This window comes from Equus caballus, chromosome 13, assembly GCF_041296265.1.
Source record: "Equus caballus isolate H_3958 breed thoroughbred chromosome 13, TB-T2T, whole genome shotgun sequence".
Lineage (NCBI taxonomy): Eukaryota > Metazoa > Chordata > Mammalia > Perissodactyla > Equidae > Equus > Equus caballus.
In genome coordinates, this window is record NC_091696.1 from 53489000 (window position 1) to 53509435 (window position 20436).

The 20436-nt window shown below is 52.4% G+C and overlaps 1 protein-coding gene across 7 annotated transcripts in view; it reads right to left on the bottom strand.

The window, feature by feature from the left end:
• RAB11FIP3 (RAB11 family interacting protein 3) overlaps nt 1-20436 on the bottom strand; it is an 81000-nt gene that overhangs the window by 24368 nt on the left and 36196 nt on the right. For 6 of the 7 annotated variants that reach the window (XR_011424424.1, XR_011424425.1, XR_011424422.1 and 3 more), the window contains exons 2-4: nt 16869-16962; nt 8108-8196; nt 793-1004 (exon numbers count right to left, since the gene is read on the bottom strand). Coding sequence is in view for 3 of the 7 variants with exons in the window: in XM_070231279.1 (XP_070087380.1) it covers nt 793-1004; nt 8108-8196; nt 16869-16962 (395 nt within the window). In the remaining 4 variants the exon portion in view is untranslated. Of the gene's footprint in view, nt 1-792; nt 1005-4354; nt 4661-8107; nt 8197-16868; nt 16963-20436 lie in introns of those variants that run through there. The other variant, XM_070231280.1, reaches the window with a different exon arrangement.

The window sequence follows — 20436 nt, forward strand, 5'->3', positions numbered from 1 at the left end:
AAAACCAGGCAAAGGGAGGCTGCTGTGCGGAGCTAGGCACCTGGGGGTGGGGGGGTCACGGCTGCGGGCGCGTCTGCACACTTAGACAGGGGTGCTCACGAATCAGGGTGGAACACTCCAATTAAAGAGAAAAGACCAAAAACCCTGTGAGGGCAAAAAAACCCCACAATGAAACAAAATAAGCAAAATAAAACCAAACCACTTCCAAGGCTGCCAAGCAGGGTGGCTTCCCCAGCAGCACAGGGCAAAACCACGAGCTCTCATTCGGGTCCACGTGGCCCCGTGGCACTTCCCGAGCCTGCCTCCTCCCCTCACTGGTCCTCAAATGCAGGGACGCACCTGGGGCGGGGCGTGGGGGGAGATGAGAAGAGCAGGCCTAGCTAGGGGTACTGTGAAGATTAAGGGGTTCTCAGATCCTGCAGGAAGACATTCCCTGAATACCGTGTCTTGCCCTGGTTTATAAGAACTGTGATGACAAAACCCAAAAGACTGAGCCCAAGTTTTTCTCCCACAATTTCTACCTCAACAGCCAAAGAAGTTGTGCAATGCTTACAGCCAGTGTCATCTGCAGGAGGAGCAGCCCCAGATAGGGAGGTCAGCTGTGACCAGGTATGCTCAGGGCCACTGGGTGTGGGCTGTTACCTGGACTGGAGGCCTCACTGCAGGGTCCACACTCTCCTGGAGGCCCCCTCACGATTCTAAACCACTCTCTGACACAAACCCCTCCATGGACCCGCCTCGCCCATCAGAGCCGTTGCACGGTGTCCCAGCGAGCAGAGGCAGAGCACAGACCTGCCTGGGAGCAGCAGGAGGGCCCCGTGGCCTGGCTCCTCCATGGCGTCCAGGCACTCAGAGGGCACGGCCGAGCCACCCGCGCTGTCCGTGTCCCCTTCAGGCTGCAGCTCGGGGTGCACCAGGGTGCTCGTGTCCTCATCGGTGAAGGTCTCGCACTCGCTGTAGGTGCTCTCGGAGCCCATGTACGCGCTGTCTGTTACCTCGTTGGCCTAGGAGAGAGCGCCAAGGGTCAGTCCGGCCCCTGGGAAAGAGTACACCCGTGTGGGGTGCAGCACAGTAAGAGCACTGCTGTGGGCATGGAGAGACCGTGAGGTCGTCCCCACTGCAGGGAGGAGTCCCCACTACATTTCTAAGCAGAAACTTCAGCTTACAAAACAATTCGATATTTAGAAATTGAAAAACAGGCACATGTCCAGGAGCAGAGAAAACTATTGGAGTAATTTTTTGTTAGTTACATAAATATACCTAAAACAGACAGAAAGCATCCCGACGTGTTATAATAAACCCCAGCAGAACTACCCATTTTTGGCTTCCAACATTGGAATTATTTGTATCCAAAGAATTAACATTCCACAGTGTAAGAATATGCCTTTTTAAATTAAAAAGTCATCATCAATACGTTACATATGTTCAGGCTATGGCTTTGAAATTCAATTATGTGGTCTAACCTCAAAATGCTAATTAATCAATTATTTAACCGATGAATTATGTTCATCGGTTAAATGTCCACCTTCCTGCTAAACATGTCTTTGTTTTCACTCTCATGGACCCAGCGCCTAGCATAGTGCCTGGCATATAGTAGACTGCAAATACGTGTGGGTTGTACAAATGAAACTAAAGAACCATTAAACAGGCCATTTTTTCAACTTATAATCTCGACTTTAATTAAAATGCAATTGTACTGGTTAGGTAAAGGAGCCAAAACACTTCATGCTCAGAAGATTTTGAGGTTAACAATTTGCAAACAAATAAGATTTCAGAAAAGCAGCTGGAGAGAGGTGCCCTTTGCGCTCTGGTTCTGGCATCAGGAGAGGGGGACAGTGCTCAGATGCTCTGCGGTAACAAAAGGTCACCAGGCCACGGCTAACCTGGAGGGCGACCAGAGGGCCCTGCCCGGCTACACCCCCTCAGGATCCTCACCCGAGCCCATGGGAGCCGGCTACGGCCGATGAGAGGCTCAGGGTCCACTCTCGGTCTACGCGTGATCCTGGACACACGACTCAACCACCCCGAGCCCTGTTACCTCATTTGTAAAGTGGAGTTGTAAATGCTGATCTCTCATCACAACCACATGGGATCAAGAGAGACCACACAGGCAGGTGAGGATCAGAAACGGAAAGACTGTGGGCTCACGTGTCACTGGTGAGCGGAGCCACCTGTGAAGCTGGAATGAAGTAGGGAATGACATGAGATGTACCTACTGCAGGTGTTCAGTGACAGCATCTATATTTCAAAGGGAAAACCCAATCTTCCTTGAACCTAAGGTAACTAAGAAATTCATAAAAAATGTTCACTTCAAAATCTGAAACCAGAGAGTCACTTGAAGAGGCGCCCCCTCCAGCTCTGCTCACCGTCACTGAGCAGGCGCAGGCCGGCTGGTCACTCCACCTGCGGGCAGCACAGGCAGAGACGGGCTGTCCGGGCCAGACAGGCGCAGTCTGCCAGAAGCTGGGCCCGTAGAGGGTGGCACAGCAGAGCAGGCACAAAATCCCTAGCCAATTCCTGCTGTCCTCTGAGGGGTGGCACTGCACACTCACATGGGGGTACTGCCCAAGAATCACCCGAGAGCACAAGGAAAGCTCCCCCTGACTCCAAACAATAGCCACAGACCAGATCAGCTATTCCGGATTTAGCCGGAAACTCCTCAAAGAACACTGCTCTTTGTCTGCAGGACGGTCCTATGGAGACTCCCTCACCTCAATCTCTCAGTCCTCAGACCAGGAAGCAGGCGGGGCCCACACACCCCAACCTGCACCAGGCAGAGACCCTCTGAGATGGTTTCCTGTAGTGAACAGAACTTGACTCTCGAGGCCAGCTTTTAAAAAGCCAACAGCTGGCACTTTTGACAGATGCAGGATGCTCCGCTCCCACCAGCATGGACTCCATGCCCTCGATGGGCAGCTCAGCACTTCTAAGAGCAAACTGATTTAACGCCAAGCTAAGTGTTTGCCCCTGAGAAAGGGAAGGAGGGCCGGGCACTTGGGCTTGTTAATTTTACCCACAGGGAGCTCCCATCAATAGTGCGGCTGAGGCTGGGGCTGCAGCACAAGCTTCCTTAGAGCTTGGACAGCACAGTTCAGGATGGAAGCAACTCCCCACCGACACGGGGACGTGAGGCAGACGCTACACAAACAATGGCCACAGAGGGGCATGCCCATGCTCAGTCCTGGGCAGCTCACCAGCCTGTAAACAGACAGGAGGGCGAATGCCTCCCACCTCAACTCCTCATTCTAAAGCAAACCCACTCCTCCTGCACTGATGGAGAGTCACACAGAAATGAATGGTTCCCACTTCAAAAAAGGCTGTATGTTTGCATCTACTCCTTACTTTGCCCCAAATTAGAAACAAACGGGGTCCTGGAGGTCCCATCCCCACAGCACTGCTACAAACACTCAGACACCCTGGTGGGGGTGTGGGCAGTAAACAGCCTCTTACCCAGAGCTTCCTAGCGGCCTGCAGGCACATGGAGTGGCCCCAAGGGGACAGGGGACTGTCGGCTCAGTGAGCAGGACCCAGGATGAAGCCCAAGAGGGCTGAGTGGGCCAGGAGGACAGGGACAGTCATTGCATAGGTGCTCCCCCCGCCCCCGGCCGCTCACCCAAAGGATCAGCTTTTACTGGTCAAGGCTGCCATGAATAAATGTCAGCAAGCCAGGGGGTTTTCCAGGGCAGTTGGGTAAACAGCTGCCCTCCAAGAGAGGCAAAAAATCATCTCAGAGCATGGTGCACGTTCACCACGGTCTACCAGACAGGCACAGGAACAGCTCACACAGCATGGTGCACACTCACCATGGTCTACCAGACAGACACAGGAACAGCTCACAGAGCATGGTGCACACTCACCACGGTCTACCGGACAGACACAGGAACAGCTCACAGAGCATGGTGCACACTCACCACGGTCTACCGGACAGACACAGGAACAGCTCACACAGCATGGTGCACACTCACCACGGTCTACCGGACAGACACAGGAACAGCTCACAGATATGCCCCATGGGTTCATATCTGCCACCCGACCGGACCGAGCTTTGCTCAGAAGCCCAGGAGTCTATGCTATCAACTTTAAAATGTTTAGAAATGACACATGTTAAGATGAACTCATTGAAAATCGAAGTGCATCTTAGAAAACTTCCCTCTGTGTTAACGTTACCATCACCATTTACCAAGGATCACCCATGCACAGACAAGGAAGTCTGTGTTTGAGCCATCAGCGAGGAACTCAGGTGTGACCAACCCTGCCCGGGGTGCCCACCATCCAGGTCAAGGTCCCTCCAAGGGAAACTGACTGCTGGAAACACTGTGAGCCCGTGTCCCTCCGTGGTGCAGCCTCCTCTTACCCTCAGACGCTGGCCCGCGCAGCCTCACAGGCTGAGGCCTGGCTCCGCACACTGGCTCCGGGAAGGGAGTGCTCTTGGAGATGGCCTCCCCATCGTGTCGGAAGATGGGGACTTCCGCCCAGACCAGTGGCTGGCTTCTCTCAATCGACAACAACGTGGCCTTCCTTCTTGCTAGTTCTGCTGGGGTTTCTGCAAAACCTATGTGTTCACCTGAAGGTACATCCCTGCCTCGAAAAAAGTTTAACCTGCTCCCAGACACGCTCCATTAAACCTTCTGCTGTGCTGGCTAAGGAGGGGGCAAAGTTCAGGAAGTGTCCTCGCTGAGTGTTTAACAAGCAGTTAGTCAGATCTCAAAACAAAACAGCTTTTGTTCTTGACTTTCTAACCTTTCTGATAACAGTTTGCACAGGACATATTTCCCCGTCACTGTATGAAGGCAGCTCTCTTCTCTAGATGCCGCGAGTGGGAGAAGGAGGGAGGGACAAAGAAGGCACAGGAGGCACATTTCTTATTGTCCCTGTTTGCACCTGATCTCTCTGTGACTTTCCCACCGCCCTTCCAAAAATCCTGGGAAACTTGCACTTCATCCCCTGCCTCGCTCAGAGTCTCAGATGAGGAGCTTCTTCCCATCCCATGAACACCAGGGACAAACCTTAATTCACCCCTCACCTCCTCACCTTCTTCTCAGAAACTCCACATCAGTAATTTTCTCCTGGGAGTTCTGTTACAAGCTCAGGGGAAACTCAGGAGCGTCAGGACCTGGGAGCAGGAGTGCATCATAGTTAACCACCCAGGGTACCCCTGACCAACGTCGTGTGCCCAGCCAGAAGACCAATACAGAGCTTACTTATCTCAGAAGATCACGGGCAGAGATCTCCACATGTGACATCTGGAGATAACGCACACTCTCCGCTCATATTTTTACTGGCTTTTTAAGATTACATGATGTGCAAGCTTTTTTAAAAAAGGAGCAATCTTTCTATAAATTTCACAGTACCTACTTCCACTCCCCTAAAACTTACATCTAAAAACCTTATAAAGCATAAAAAGACATGAGGAATCTTAAACGTATATCTAAGCAAAAGAAGTCAGTCAGCAAAGGCCACATGCTCTGTGACTCCAACCGTATGACGGTCTGGAAAAGGCAAAACACGGAGACAGTAAAAACATCAGTGGCTGCTGGGTGCTAGTCGGGAGGGAGGGGAGAATTAGGGAAGTACAGATGGCTTTTAGGGCCTTGAAAACATTCTGTATGATAATACAACAGTGGATACATGTCATACACATTTGTCAAAACCCATAGAACATATACCACCAAAAGAGAACCCTAATGTCAACTGTGGACATCAGTTAGTAACAAAGTATCAATATTGGTTCATAAGTTACAACAAATGTACCATCACCTACTGCAAGACGTTTGTGATGGGGAACCAGTCGGAGCGTGCGTGGGAGGATGCAATGGTAACTCTGTACTATCTGCTCCATTTTCTGTAAACCTAAAACTGCTAAAATATAAAGCCTATTAAATTTTTTTAAAGTGACCAAAAAAACTCAAAAAGAAATGTTTCCTCCATTCTGAAAAAACTAGGATCCAGAAACTTGAGCAGCACTCCTTTCATACTCTGAAACGCTGGGGTCCCAGAGGCACCAAGCACTAGGAGGGAGCCAGCCCACCCCACAGGCCCAGCACCAGAGCTGCGGGGTCCACCAGCAGAGGACAGGAGGGGCCGGGGTGGGTCAGCACCCCTGCCCGCTCAGCCCAGGCTTTGGGAGGCAGCCCACACCAGTGGCTCTCACCCTTTCAGACCAAAGGGCCCCTTTCAGTACAAATGTGTTGATGCCTCTTTATGATCCCAAGTAACAAAACTCACTGAATGCGTTTCCTGGGGCTGCCATATCGCATTACCATCAACTGGGGGCTTAACACAACAGAAACGTAGCCCCCCACGGTTCTGGAGGCCAGGAGTTGGAAATCAAGGGGTCAGCCCAGCGGAGGCTCCAGGGAGGGTCCTTCCTGCCTGTCCGGCTTCTGGTGGCTCCCGGGGGTCCTGGGCTTGTGGCGCATCACTCCAACCTCTGCTCCGTCCTCATACCGCCTCTCCCCTGTGTGTCACCTCCCTTCTCTTCTAAGGGCACTCATCACTGGATTTAGGACCCACTTTGCCCAGCAAGAGCTCTTTCCAGGCGGACAGATCTTCTGGGAGACCACCATTCAGCCCACTACTCCCACCTACACAGAAACATAACAGAAACATAAGAGGAATGAAACGAAAGACACGGGTGATAAAGCGGGAGTACTAGTACATAACTGCGCAGGCCTGACTCTGCCAGGAGACGCGATAAAGGGCCTGATACTCACCAACTACAACTGCGGGGAACGCAATTCCCTAGACACTCCGAACAGAGAAGGCGGCTCTGCCCCTGACCTAGATGCATTCCTGGAAAACTCAAGGTGTGTCAAAACGCAAAGGGCCTTCCACGCGTCGTTGTGAAGGGAGCTGGGCCCTATGCAGGCCACAAAAGCAGCCTCTTCATGGTCACGGGGTCTGACTGTTTGTTGGAAAGCTGACATGTCAGTCCTGCACACCCGAGGCCCCCGCCCAGCCATACTGTGCCTCGCAGCCAGCACAAGTGCTAGCTGGGCACCTGACCTCCATATGCCAGGACCGAGCCTGGCACTCCTGGGTTAAACACAGGATGAAGACACCAACCTCAGCCAAACGGGGGACAAAGACGGGTGGGCCCTGCCCTCGGGGGCTCAGGTCTGCTGATACTTTGGGACAAAGCTGTGATGGGTGAACACTCCCAGGTGGCCTGGGTTCTGCGCTGGCTAGACAGTCAGGACATGGACCTGCACTCTCTGAGGCTGCTGGACGCCTGGGGCAGCTTCCCAGAGCAGGGACCTGAGACACTGAGGGCAAGCGGTGGAATCCGGTGGTACCTTAGTGCTCAGCTCAGAGGGGCTTTCACCAGCCATTCTGTGCAGCCTCTCATTTGACAAAGGAGCCAAGGGGCAGAGGACTGAAGTGTAAGGCCTCAGGCCCAACCTGTTCCCCTCGCCCCTCGCTGGGCAACGAACGGAAGGCCGAGGGCGAGAGGTCCCCACTGCCTTCCCAACAGCTCTTCAATGCTCAGGGTGACTCGCGTCTTTTTAGAAAAGAAAAAACGCCAGCTCCAGCCACTCAGATTCTCCTGGCATCTGCCCCCAGCTGGGGGACGCAGTTACGGCAGCCCGTCTCCTGTGGCCGTGCGCGCAGACCTTCTCCCTGCTGCGGCAGAGGACAAGACACCCACAACCATGGGTGATGCGACCACAGCGGCCCTGGAGTCATACGGGGGCAGGGGATGAAGGAGGGGGAGGTGCTAGTGAAATGTCCCTAGACCCAGAAAATGGTTTGCAATTTGATAAAACGAAACCGACGTGTCCCCTGCTCTGGCCTTGCTCGGTGGCCTGGCAGAAGGTGACAGCAACATCACCAGAGAGCCCCAAGTGCCAGCCCATCCCTCTGCTGACAACAGGCCCCGAGGGGGTCTCCTGCCACGGCCTTGGGTGCACAGCACTTGGGGCAGCCACATCAGCCACCACCACGGCCACGAGTGCCACCAGCATGCATGGCCGGAGAGTGAACGCTGCCAGGCCCTCCACGCGCTTTCTAGAGATGCCCTGGGGACACTGAGGGAAGCAGGGTTTAGAGCGCTAAAGGAAGAAGCAACGTCAAAGTCCTTCTCAGCCCTCCCATGAAACCCACTTGCCTCAAAGGTGACAAAGTCGTCAAACTCATCGGAGCAGGCTGGTGGCGCCTCGTCCTGGGCTGGCGCGACGCAGAGCTGGCCATCGGAATCTGCAAAGAGAAGACCAGGCTCAGCAGGCCACCCAGACCTTCCCCAGGGGGGCCAAGGGGAGGTGCAGGAGTGGTGAAAGCGAGTGGGCCGCGGACTGGCCGGGGGTACCCCCGAGAAGAAAGCGGTGTGGCGAGACTGGAAGGCGGGTCCCCACTGGAACAACACTCCGAGTTCTGAGGGGGCTGTGGAGGCCAAACGATAAAAGGTTTGATTCGTCCAAGAGCTGGACAGCACCGTGAAAGAAAAAAGGTGGGACACCAAGCTCTGTGACACTGCCGATGGCTCTAGAAAGCATTAGGTGCCAGACGTAAGTTTTTAAAAAATTTCTACGTGTTTGGAGAGGCGTCGGTATGAAGAAATGATACCAAAGTAACATTTGTCCCTGGTGCTGGACTAAAGGGCAGTTTTGCTTTTCTTTTTTTGCTTAACTTTATCTTCTACAATACACGTTTAATTTTATAATAAGAAAAAGTTTAAAGGAAAATCTATCTTCTCATGATGGACAGAACGCAATTCTGACAAAAGCAATGGAGACATGACTTCTCAAACAGGACCAGTCCCCACAGCAGCGGCCTCCTTCTGTGGGGACGGGCCCGGCACCCACAATCTCGCAGCAATGTCCAGGTGCAGCACGTTCCAAAGGGCATGCAAGTGAGGGAAGATGTGTACGTTTCCTGGTGTTGTCGCACTACTGTCATCTTGTCAGATAAGAAGTATGCATTCGGTCTCTGTGTGATTCCCGGCACAGAGCTCCTAAAACCCTGGGGATTTCCTGAGTGGTGGGATGAGAGAAGCCCCTTTTAATTTGACCTGGGTTTACACTAACAGGCGACTCTGGGAGGGTGGGGGCCTGGTTGCCAGGGGAACCAACCATGTGATTAAGGGGTTGGAATTTTCAGCCCACCCCGAACCTCTAACCTGGGGAGGGGAGAGGCTGGAGACTGACCTAATCACCAACGGCCAACGACTTAACCAACCATGCCTATGTAAGGGAGCCTCCATAAGAAACCCCAAATGAGAGGGTTTGGCGAGCTTCCAGGTTAGTGAACAATCCACATGCGGGGAGGGTGGTGCCCCCCAAACTCCACAGGGACAGAAGCCCCCGCCTTCCGGACCCTTCCAGATCTCTGCTATTTACCTCTTCATCTGGCTCTTCACTTGTAGCCTTTATAATAGCCTTGATAATAAACTGGTACAGTGAGCAAAGTGTTTCCCTGGCTTCTGTGAGCTATTCAAGCAAATTACCCAACCTGAGGAAGAGTCGTGGGAACCCAGACTGGCAGTCAAGTGTGGTGACCAGGGCACCTGAAGTGGGGTCTGTGCTAACTCCAGCATTTGGTATCACAATGAATTAAATCGTAGGACACCCGGGTGGCGTCCACAGAGAACTGGAGAACTGCTTGGTGAGGAAGACCCACACACTGGGTGTGGAGCATCGTGAGCAGAAAACGGATCATAGTAGTGACTGCTTGTCTAAAATATATCAGGCACTGGGACATGTCAGTTACTCATTTGGCATACCCCACACAATCTAACATAACATCAATCGCCTATTCAAAAAGTGAAGTGGAGTCTTTTCAGGCCAAATGGGACAGCAAGCTCCCCTGGACCTCCTGGGAAAGCACTTTGAAACGGTCAACGCTGGCTTCCTCGTCCAGGACACTCTTCTTTGGCATCTGGACACGTGGGGAAAACTCTGTCGTCTGCCACCACAGCCCCCTGCTGGGTTCTGAAGGGTCAGGGTCTGAGGTCACCACGACAGCCTGGGTGACCGGGAAGGGAGCACGGACATTGAAAGACCCTCCCTACAGAGCAAGAGCCGGATGCAGCTGTCTGCCCTGTTTCTAGAGGGCTCTCTCAGTTCAAACAGAGTAACGGTGCTTCCCCTCAACAAGTGTGCGACTCAAACACTCAGGACCCAGTGTTATCAGACGCCGCTGCCAATGCAGCGCTGCTGGGCCTTTGTTTTAAGAACCGTGGGCACTTTCGTTGCTACTGTTCTCTCTTGTTTTCCCTGGGAACGTGACTGTATCTGAGGGGGTCAGACTGTGGCCAGAGTGAAGGAGCCTCAGGGCATGGCAGGCCCGACCCAGAGCGGAGCAGCCCTGCCCTCTGGACCCACACTAGCTGCCCACCCACCGGCTGCAGCGCTGGGATGCCCACGTGGGAGGTGTGGGCCTTCGGGACAGATGGACCTCAGCAGGACTCCATGTGCTTTCCTTGACGGGGGAGAGGGTTGCTGTGGACAGAGTTCCCGGTTTCTGAGGCAAGGGAGTGGGCGAGGACCAATTACCCCAGTGCTGTTTGAGGCCGCACGCATATTTTATAGAAGACTAGACTGTCCTTGGCCTATCTTTCCCCTTTTGAATGTTAACAGTCTTGCTTGCACTTCCCAAAACTGAAACACAGAATTCAGTTTCTTGGGGCCGGCCCCGTGGCCAAGTAGTTAAGTTCGCACGCTCCGCTTCAGCAGCCCAGGGTTTTGCCAGTTTGAATCTTGGGCGCGGACATGGCACTGTTCATCGGGCCATGCTGAGGCGGCATTCCACATGCCACAACTAGAATGACCCACAACTAAAAATACACAACTATGTACCGGGGGGCTTTGGGGAGAAAAAAAATCTTAAACAAAAAAGAATTCAGTTTCTCAAAGCACAGCCCATGGTTTCAGACACAGCGGACACGTGCTCAGATCCCAGTGGAGGTAAACGCTCCAGGAGTCTGCCCCGCACGGCAGAGAGGGAGACACGAATGTGACTGGTGTTGTTACACTCTCGATGGGAACTACACATCATTCTTCTAGGAGTTTTCTCTATAAGAACCAAAACAATTTTCAATTAAGGGGAAGTTTTTAACGTGCATTTACCTTATTCTCGCAGAGCCTGCAGGGAGGGGTGAGCCAGCACAGTGGCCTATTTGTAACAATTCCCTCCCTATCTCATTCTATTCCTGAAACAAGGCCTCTGGCTGAGGCAGTAAGAATCTCCTTGCACTTTCCTGCAAACTGGGTCAAGACGCGTGTCGCTTGCTGTGCCGCTCCTCGACGCGGAGTCAGTCTACAGACAGACAGGCTGTGCGGCCAGCATGCACAGTGGAGGCAGGACCCGAAGTGAACCTCAGGGAACGCAGCGCGGGCAGTTGTGCTGCTTCCAAATGCTGCGAGACAACCATTTCAAAACCATCTCTGACTTGCTTTTATTCCATGTCATTTTCACCCTCCTTTACTAACAAAAGTTAAGTGACAAAGTCAAACTACCAAAGAAGCCAAGCCAAGCCAGCTGCCTGAGCCCACTAGGCAGCACTGCCCCACCAAGCCCACTGGCTCCAAGAGACAGTGCTGCCGAGCAGGCGCGGAGCTGCAGGCCGCCCCACACACCAGCCCCCAGGAGCCTGGGGACCGACCCTGAGGCCTCCTGCTGAGAAGGCCAAGTCCTCCCACAGCGCCCACAGCCTAGCTGCAGCCCACTGCCCTCACCTCCATCTTTTGACTGGTCACCCAACCTGCCCACTGGCCTCCCCATGCCCTGCACGTGCCGGCTGCCCCTCAGGCGCCTCCCCCTGGGACCCTGCTGCTCCTTCCCAGACTTTCTCAGGGAGGCCCCCTGACCCCCAGCTTCACCACTTCCTGAGCTCCTGTCCCCTTCTAGCTGTCCGGCCCCTCTGTTTGTGGGCTGTCCTCCACTAGAGGGCCCACTCCCGAGGGCAGGGGATTCTGCACTCCCGTTCGCGCAGGGTCCTGGGAGCCTGGGATGGTCCAGGCCCGCACAGGTCTCAGCTGTGCCCCTCTTTGCTGTGGCCCCTCCATCCAGCCTGATTCGAGCTCTCATCAGTGCAGCTCCCCCGAGCCAGGCCACTCAAGGACCCTGTTGCCCCATCTGCTGCCCGGGCCCCAGCAAAGCCAAAAAGGAGGGAGGGTGGGTCACCAACCCTGCCCACAGCCCCCTCGACCAGAAACCCCAGCGGCAGACTGTCCCCCAGTGTCCAGGGCCCGCCACCTCACCTCAGCAGCAGGGGTCTGCTCTGCGCAGGCCAAACTCGGGACCGAGGGGACACCACCTGCAATGTACCCCACGATGTGGCGTCACGTGGAGAATGAGCCTTGCCCTCTGGGGACACTTCTATTCCAGGGTGTTCTCGCCACTGGAAAGACACAGCACCACCTCCTGGAGCATCCCCGTGAATGCCAGGACTGGCTGGGAGGTTTGCACTTTTAATTAAATCAAAGTGGGAATATTTATCAAAAAGAATGCAAAAATAATGACACTCAAACAACCCCCATGGGGCTTACCAGTGTGTGTGGGCCAGCCCGAGGCAGAACTTTAGCCAAGTGTCATCAAGGGGGCTGCTCCCGACTTAGAACTAAGCGACCACAGCCAGACCAGGTGCTGTGGGGATGGGGAGAGACCAGGTGAGAAGGCCAGGGGAGCCAGCAGAGGCCAGGCCAGGAGGCAGCCCACACGCAGCAGCAGCTGGAGCGAACTCTGGATGGCGACAGAAGGTCCCTGGCCAGCTCCTCACAGGCAGAGCCCCAGAGCCCCCACGGCCGTGTGTGGGGCTCCCATCTGCCAGCCCTGGAAGGACAGAGGGCGCCCCTGCTGCAGTGGGAGAGCCAAAAAGGAGGGAGGGTGGGTGGCGGGTGCAGGCGGAGGCCCCTTAGTGCCCCATGGTGGATAGTTAATCATTAGGGAAGGAGACAGGCCATTCGCAGAGGACCATTTTCTCTCGCTACCTACACACTCCTTAAGTTCCTCAAGTTCAAGACACATGCAACCCATGAGATGGCCACAGGGGTCAGCAGCCGCCAGCTCTCCTCCCTCGCCCACAGGCCCACAGCCAGAGTGCTCTACTCCCAAGGGGTAATAAAGCTTTATCACCAGCCCAGGAGACAGGATGGCGCCTGCCCGGGCTTTCCAGGAGCACACTCCGACTCCTGAGGCCAAGGGCTGGGACCTCCCAGGTCACGCCCCTGGGAACCGCTACAGCTGAGCTGGCTCCATTTGGCACTAACCGTGGCCCATCAGAACAGACCAGCCAGCAGCCGGCGACAGAATCAGGGACTTGGCTTGGAGAGGGCCTCAGACCCACATCAACGGCCCCAGCGCTGTTTCTCGCCGGCAAGGACCCTGGGCTCCTCCTTGCCCGTACCTACGGGCCCGGCCACTCCCCACTGCTCCCTGCTAGACCTTTCAGAGGGATCAGGCTCCTCAGCCGCCGGAGCCCGAGGCAGCCATCTCGACCTGCCAGAAAGTGAGGAGCCCTGCCAGCCCTCAGGTTCTAGGCCCAGAGCACACGCTGACACTATGGTCCCTCTGTCCGTAAGGTCACACAGCCTGCGCACAGCGGTCAGCGTCCTGAATTTCTGCAGTCACCCAGGGAAACGGTCACTGTCTGTGACAAGAGGGACAGTCCCAACAGCTGGCACTTACAGCTATTGGCTCACTTAACGCCCATTGCTCATCCCACGGCTGGAAAACGGCCAGTGCCAACAGGCTGACGCCGGCACGGCAGCCCTCGCCCCCTCAGCTTGTTGTCCTATATCTCTCCATGCTTCTACATGACTCCTATGAGTCCTTGAATCCTAGAACTTTCTACTGATGTCCTGGTATGGTACTTGAGGATTTTGGCACACCCCTCCCTAACTACCCTCCCCTAATCTTCCAAAATGGTAAGTCCCAATCTTTGGTTACATAAATACTCAATTTGTTTAATTTTCATGACTGTGTAAAATATCGTTCATTCCTGGGCCAAGAAGGACTTCAGGAGCATGTCTTGCCTCCCTATGGCTCCCTGTTTTCCTAGCAACAGTAACTGCCTCCTGGGGTCTGGGGCTTGGCCTCCACGCACCTGTCACCTTTCCACCCAGGCCCTCAGGCAGAGCAGCGAGGGCTCCTCTACGACCCTCCAGCTCTGGAGCTCACTGGGCTCCATCACTGTCGACCAGAAGCCTAAGCCTGGCTGATCTGTTACATGAGAGTGGAGGTGAAACGAAGCTCCCTGAAACGAAAGCTGGCAACGCTGCCCCTGCCCGGGAGACTCACGACTCCTCCCCGTGACTGAGGTCAAGCAGACGCACACGGGGAGTCTCGAGTGGGGCACACGCCTGCCCACGTGCCCCAGTTAGACAGTGAGCTCGCTGCCGAGCACACACAGCACACACGGAAAGACTGACCACATAGCAGACCACCGATCACAGTCAACGAGGATCAAAGAATCCACATCAGAAATGCCATCCTCTGAGCATCACACACAATTAGGCTTGAAATTAAGGACGAGATTTTAAAACACAGTTAGAAATTAGGATAACTTTTAAATAACTGATGAGTCAAAGAAGAAATCATAGTAGATTTTTAAAACTAAGGGAAAAAAGCTTATACCTAGAGCTTCCCGAGGTTGATGGATGGAAGCTGTTGGAGGGCAAAGCCATCTCCCGGGCCCTGGGCACAGCTGCAGCGGCCCAGGGAAGGGCCCTGAGGGAGGAAGGCCTGGCACAAGTGCCGACCATGGGGCGAGAGAGGGCGCCCCCCTCAGGAAGCCGCCAAAAGGCGCTGGAGGTGGAGGAGAAGCCAAAATGTGCAGGAAGTCACCACAAAAATCTCTGTGCAAAAGGGTGAAGGTTTAAAACCTTTGTGTTTTAATTGTATACCTAACCTGAAAAAACCCTTTAAGAATTACAACTTCTTAGCCACACGGATATAGACACAGATGTGCAAGTCTCAGCCTGCTGACTCTCAGCCTGGAAACTCAGAGGTCATTGAGGGTTTTCGTCCTCAGCCCACACCAAGATGGCATCGCTCAGCTCACCCAGCCCCGGCCGGTACCTCCCCCCGAGGGGCTCCTGCCCACTGGCTCTGCGCGTCTCTCTGCAGGACCCCGTAGCTAGAAGGGGGCTGCACCCTCCCCACAGCCCCTGGGGCCTGCAGCCTCTGCCCTCACATGCCCGCGCTCTTCACCCAGGCCTCAGGGCCACTCCCTCACCTGGACCAGGCCTTGCTCCAGCAGGCCCTCCTCGGAGCTGGTCCTCGCTTCTTCAGCTCAGCCCCCACCTGCCACACTGCTAGCACCTCTCCCGCCCACTCCCGCATACAGCACATGCTCAGTATGCACAAGGAACCCAGCTGTCCATTCACCACGGGGTCCCTGGGCCACACTGGTGCTCATCATGTGTGCGCGTGGACTGACTGTTGAAAGAACAAACGGGCACACTCAAGTCAGGACACACAGAAAGCTCCCCAGGGCCATCGGGGGCTTGGTGTTTTAGGAAACCTGGCCCCTATGTGACACTGTGGGGCAATAATTTTGGGAAGGGGACAGACAAAAGAGGTGACTCTACCTTCAACTACTGCTAAGACTTCAGGGTCAAGGGGATCCATGGCCCAGCCCCACTCAAAGACTGTGGGTCTCGCCAAGGTCTGCCTATCCCTCTCTCTGTCCAACGAGGTGCGGGAAGGAGGGAAAGAGCTTGCGATTGGAGCCTTCCCACCACAGACACCCCCACACCACCTGACTGAAGATGGGGAATGGGAAGGGAAGGTCTAGTCACAGCTCCAGAATTTGATTTGAAAAGGACAGTGTGCAGGCAACTGGTGAGAGTGTGAAATGGCACGGTCACTTTGAAGAGCATCTGGCCGTTCTGTAAGAAACTAAGCTTACACCCACTCGACCAGCATCCCACCCCTAGGCATAGCCCCCAAAGACATGAAAACGTGTTCGCACAAAGACTTGTATGCGAACGTCACTGGAAGCATTATCCACAAACCCTCAAGCTGGAAATGTACTAGCCCCAAACAAGTGTGCATATCTGGAGAATGGATAAACAAAACGTGGGACAAGCGCCCATGGAGCAATACTCTGCAGAGAAAGACAGGCTCCCAACACACAACGAGGGTGAAGCTCAAGACCCCACACACAGGGAGAAGCCAGACGCAAGAACACAGGTCGCAGGTCTCATTCACACGAAGTCCACGAGAGGCCACACTGATCTGTGCCCACAGAAAGCAGCAAACAAGGTGCCCATAGGAGGGAGGGGACTGTCTGTGTGCTGAGAATCCTCTGATAGGGACTGACATTACCAGGCACAAGAACCTGTCAAAACACAGAATGGCACACCTAGGATTTGTGCATTTCACCGTAGGTAAATTTTTACTCAAAAAAAGATGGGAAACAAACACAGAATGTGAGGTAGTGATTGACACACATGCTGATGTGTTCAGAGTGAAGCGTATGGGAGCACACTGATCTGAAATGCATCCCACTAAAATATAAGACGGATTGCTGGACGGACAGGAGGATAGACAGAGACAGGAAAATGTTGCCCGTGGAATGCAGATGGCAAACAGACACACGGGCGCTCACTGGGTCAGTCTTTCAGTTTGTATGCTTGAAAGTTTTCATTAAAAAAACCTTGGGGATAGGGGAGTAGCTTTCTAACACTATGGATGAGTCGCCAAGTCAGTCAATTCTGAAGGCAGGTGTGTGAGGAGCAGTGAACAGGAAAGGAGAGAGAGCATCCTGAAACTCAAGCTATTCAGAGCTTCAAGGAGAAGGGAAGATGTTAAACTTGGCAAAAGGAGTCTAAGGAGCGAGGCTCACGCACAGGGGAGGCTGAGGGAGAAGGGAGGCCAGCGTTGGAGCTTAGGAGGGGAGGCAACAGAAACACACAGGGGTGACTCACCTCCGTTTCTGATCGCCGTGACCCCTCGGTAGAAGTCTTCAAAACTGACCACGCCGAGCCCGCTGGGGTCCAAGTGTTTTGTTAAGTCCTTCACCTGCAATTGCAAGTGCGAATATGTTACCCAAGCCTTTACAAGATTGGAGCGGGAGGGTCATTCATTTGACCTTCACCACACTTGGAAAAGTAGCCCCTGGCAAGCTGCAGTGCTGACAGGAAGAGCCACCAGCTCCTCTGACCTGATGGCCACCAACTCCCTCCTTTCAGAGAACAGGTGGCATCATGGGAAGAAGTTGCCAACAGCACCTGGGGCCGTGAACCACAGACACAGACCCTGCCCTCAGAAGTCCACAGCCACGCTTCTCGACTGTGAAGAGAGTGTCAGAGTTTTAGGTATTATTCTGACCAGTGTCCAGATAATTATGCACAGCATAGACCCGCCCCTTCATCCGAGAGGCTTCCCCAGCTGTGCAGAGTCCTCCTGGTCGTCAAAATTCATCTAAAGTAAGCAGGGTCATTCACACATGGATGTTACAGAGAAGGAAGCTCTTCAGAAAGAAGATACATTTATATTTCCAAAAATAAACTGGATTTCATCAAAATTTAAAACTTCTGTGCTTCAAAAAGCACCACTACTGAAACTAAAAGATAAGACAGACTGGGAGAAAATATTTGCAAATCATATATCTGATAAAGGACTTGTATCCAGAACGTACAAAGAAATCTTACAACTCAACAAGAAGACCAACAAGAAAAGGTTTTTTTACTGGGCGAAAGATTGAAACAGATGTTTCATCAAACAAGATACACAAATGGCTGATAAGCACCTGAAAAGAAGCTCAAGACCGTAAGTCCTCAGGGAAACGCAAATTAAAACCACAATGAGGCATCACTCGGAATCAGAACAGTAAGTGCTGGCAAGGACGTGGAGAAACGGCAGCCTTCTCCATTGTGGGGAGGAATATAAAATGGTCTGTCCAATTTGGAAAACCATTGGGCAGTTTCTCAAAAAGTTAACCCTAAGCTCACCATCCAACACAGCAACTCCGCTCTTAGTATCAAGATAGAGGAAAACATGTCCCCACGAAGATGTGTACGCAAACGTCATGACGGCAATAGAGCAGAAGCAACCCAAATGTCCACTGACTGAGGGACGGACAAAATGCGGTCTACCCACACAACAGACTACCAGTCAGCCACCCGAAGGCATGAAACACTGACACACACTGCAACCCGAATGAATCTCAAAAACATTCTGCTAAACAAAAAAGCCACACAAAAGACTACAAATTATATTCTTTCAATTACAGGAAATTTTCAGAAACCACAAATCTACAGAGATAAAAGGCAGATCAGTGCTGGCCTGGGGTTGTAGGGTGGAAGCAGGGATTGGCTGCAAACACCACGGGGGATCTTTTGGGGGTGTGGAAATGTCATAAAATTAGGCTGTGGTGATGACTACATACCTCTATAAATTTACTAAAATTCATTGAATTGTATACTCACCATGGGTAAACTTTATGGCATAGAAATTATACTTCAATAAAGCTCTTTAAAATTAAACGAATAGAGAGATTAAAAGGATTCAAGAGAGGCTGGCCCGGCAGTGTAGTGATTAAGTTCACGTGCTCCACTTTGGCAGCCCAGCATTTGCGGGTTCGGATCCTGGGCACGGACATACACATCGCTCATCAAACCATGCTGTGGCGGCATCCCACATACAAAATAGAGGAAGAATGGCACCGATACTAGCTCAGCAACAATCTTCCTCAAGCAAAAAGAGGAAGATTGGTAACAGATGTTAGCTCAGGGCCAATTTTCCTCACAAAAAAAAAAAAAGGATTCAAGAGAAAGTGACAAATATTGAAGTAAGGCAAAGAAGATCTAATATATGGATAACAGAAGTCCTTGAGAAGAAAAATCAAAGGTATAGAGCAAATATTAAAACTATATTTAAGGAAATTTCCCTAAAATAAAAAAAAAATTAGTGGCCAGCCCCATGGCAGGGTGGTTAAGTTCATGTGCCCTGCTTCCACAGCCCAGAGTTTCGCCGGTTCAGATCCTGGGTGCAGACATGGCACTGCTCATCAGGCCATGCTGAGGTGGCGTCCCACGTAGCACAACCAGAGGCACGCACAACTAGAATATACAACTATGCACTGGGGGGCTTTAGGGAGAAGAAGAAGAAAGAAAAAAAAGAAGATTGGCAACAGACATTAGCTCAGTTGCTAATGTTTAAGAAAAAAAATTTAACTGCATATTGAAAGAATACATCAGGCATCTAAGAATACCAACTCCCGACCCCCAAAGACCTATGTCAAGACTTATTCTGGAGAATTTCTTGGACTTCAAAGGAAAAGAAAAAAAATTCTTTGAATAGCTACGCAAAAATCAAGTGACTTTATGAAAGAAAATTAGATTATCATTCAACTTTTCGGTAGCAACACGAAGCAATGAAGAATATCCTAATTCCATCATTCAAAGTGTTGTTGAGAACTGGGATCCACAACATAATTGAAAAAGGCAAAAATGATGTAAGGCAGAAGAAGCTGGGCAAACACCTATCCCCGGAATTTGAATTTTAAGTATCACCATGAAGTCTCACTCATGATGTATTAAAAACAAAAACTTTTCAATTCTGTCCAAATAACAGTGAGCACGCCCAGCACCCAGGTGGTGGTATTTAAATTCCATTTCCCATTAAAAGGAACGAGGATATTGGAGAAATGCAAGGTGAGCCTAGAACATCTTCTCACGCCTGATGGCAAAGAAGCTCTCACAGACTTATTAGGCCACATGAAAGAGCTCAGAAACCTGAAGAGGCTCGCACAGCCCACAACGAGACGGGACGCACAGGGGCGAGAATAAGAAGTACCGTGGGCTGAGACACAGCAAATCACAGAGGCACAGCTGCAGTCAAAGAATACCTGGCCATCACTGCAAGACACTAGTGAACACTAGTGAACTTTATCATTGTGAAAACTGACACAAAGGGAAGAATCAACAGCAGCCTGCCTTTCCCACAAAAACTGCAACGTGGGCAAGCAGCAGTAGATGAGGGGAAGTATTCCAGCTGGAACTGTAAATGAAGAAGGATGCTGGGGTTGGAGCCTCACCATCCTGCAATCCCAATGAAGTAATGGACACAATCAAGGACCTTGGTGCCTCTACGGGCACAAAAAGACAGATACCACCTGCTCCTGATGGAAGCATGCAACACATACATGAACGTTACATACATGGTCACATACATGTGACCAACTGGCCATGACTGAGAGCTGCCGAGGCTGGGGAGGGGTCCTGGGGAGGCATTCACTAGTCTCTCTACTTTTGTATAGGCTTGAACTTTTCCATAATGAAAACCTTAAAGAGAGAGAGAAAGACAAAAAGAGGAAAGAAGAGCAAGAAAGAAAGAGAGCAAAGATGGGGCGCGAACGAGAAGACCACAAAAGGAGGAAACGACCACACAGGAAGCCCCAAAAGGCAGGATGGTTGGAGCATGTGAATACTTAGGGATGGGGTGTAGACAGGGCGTTTCAAAGGTGGAGAATCAGCGGGCGTGACCCCTGGC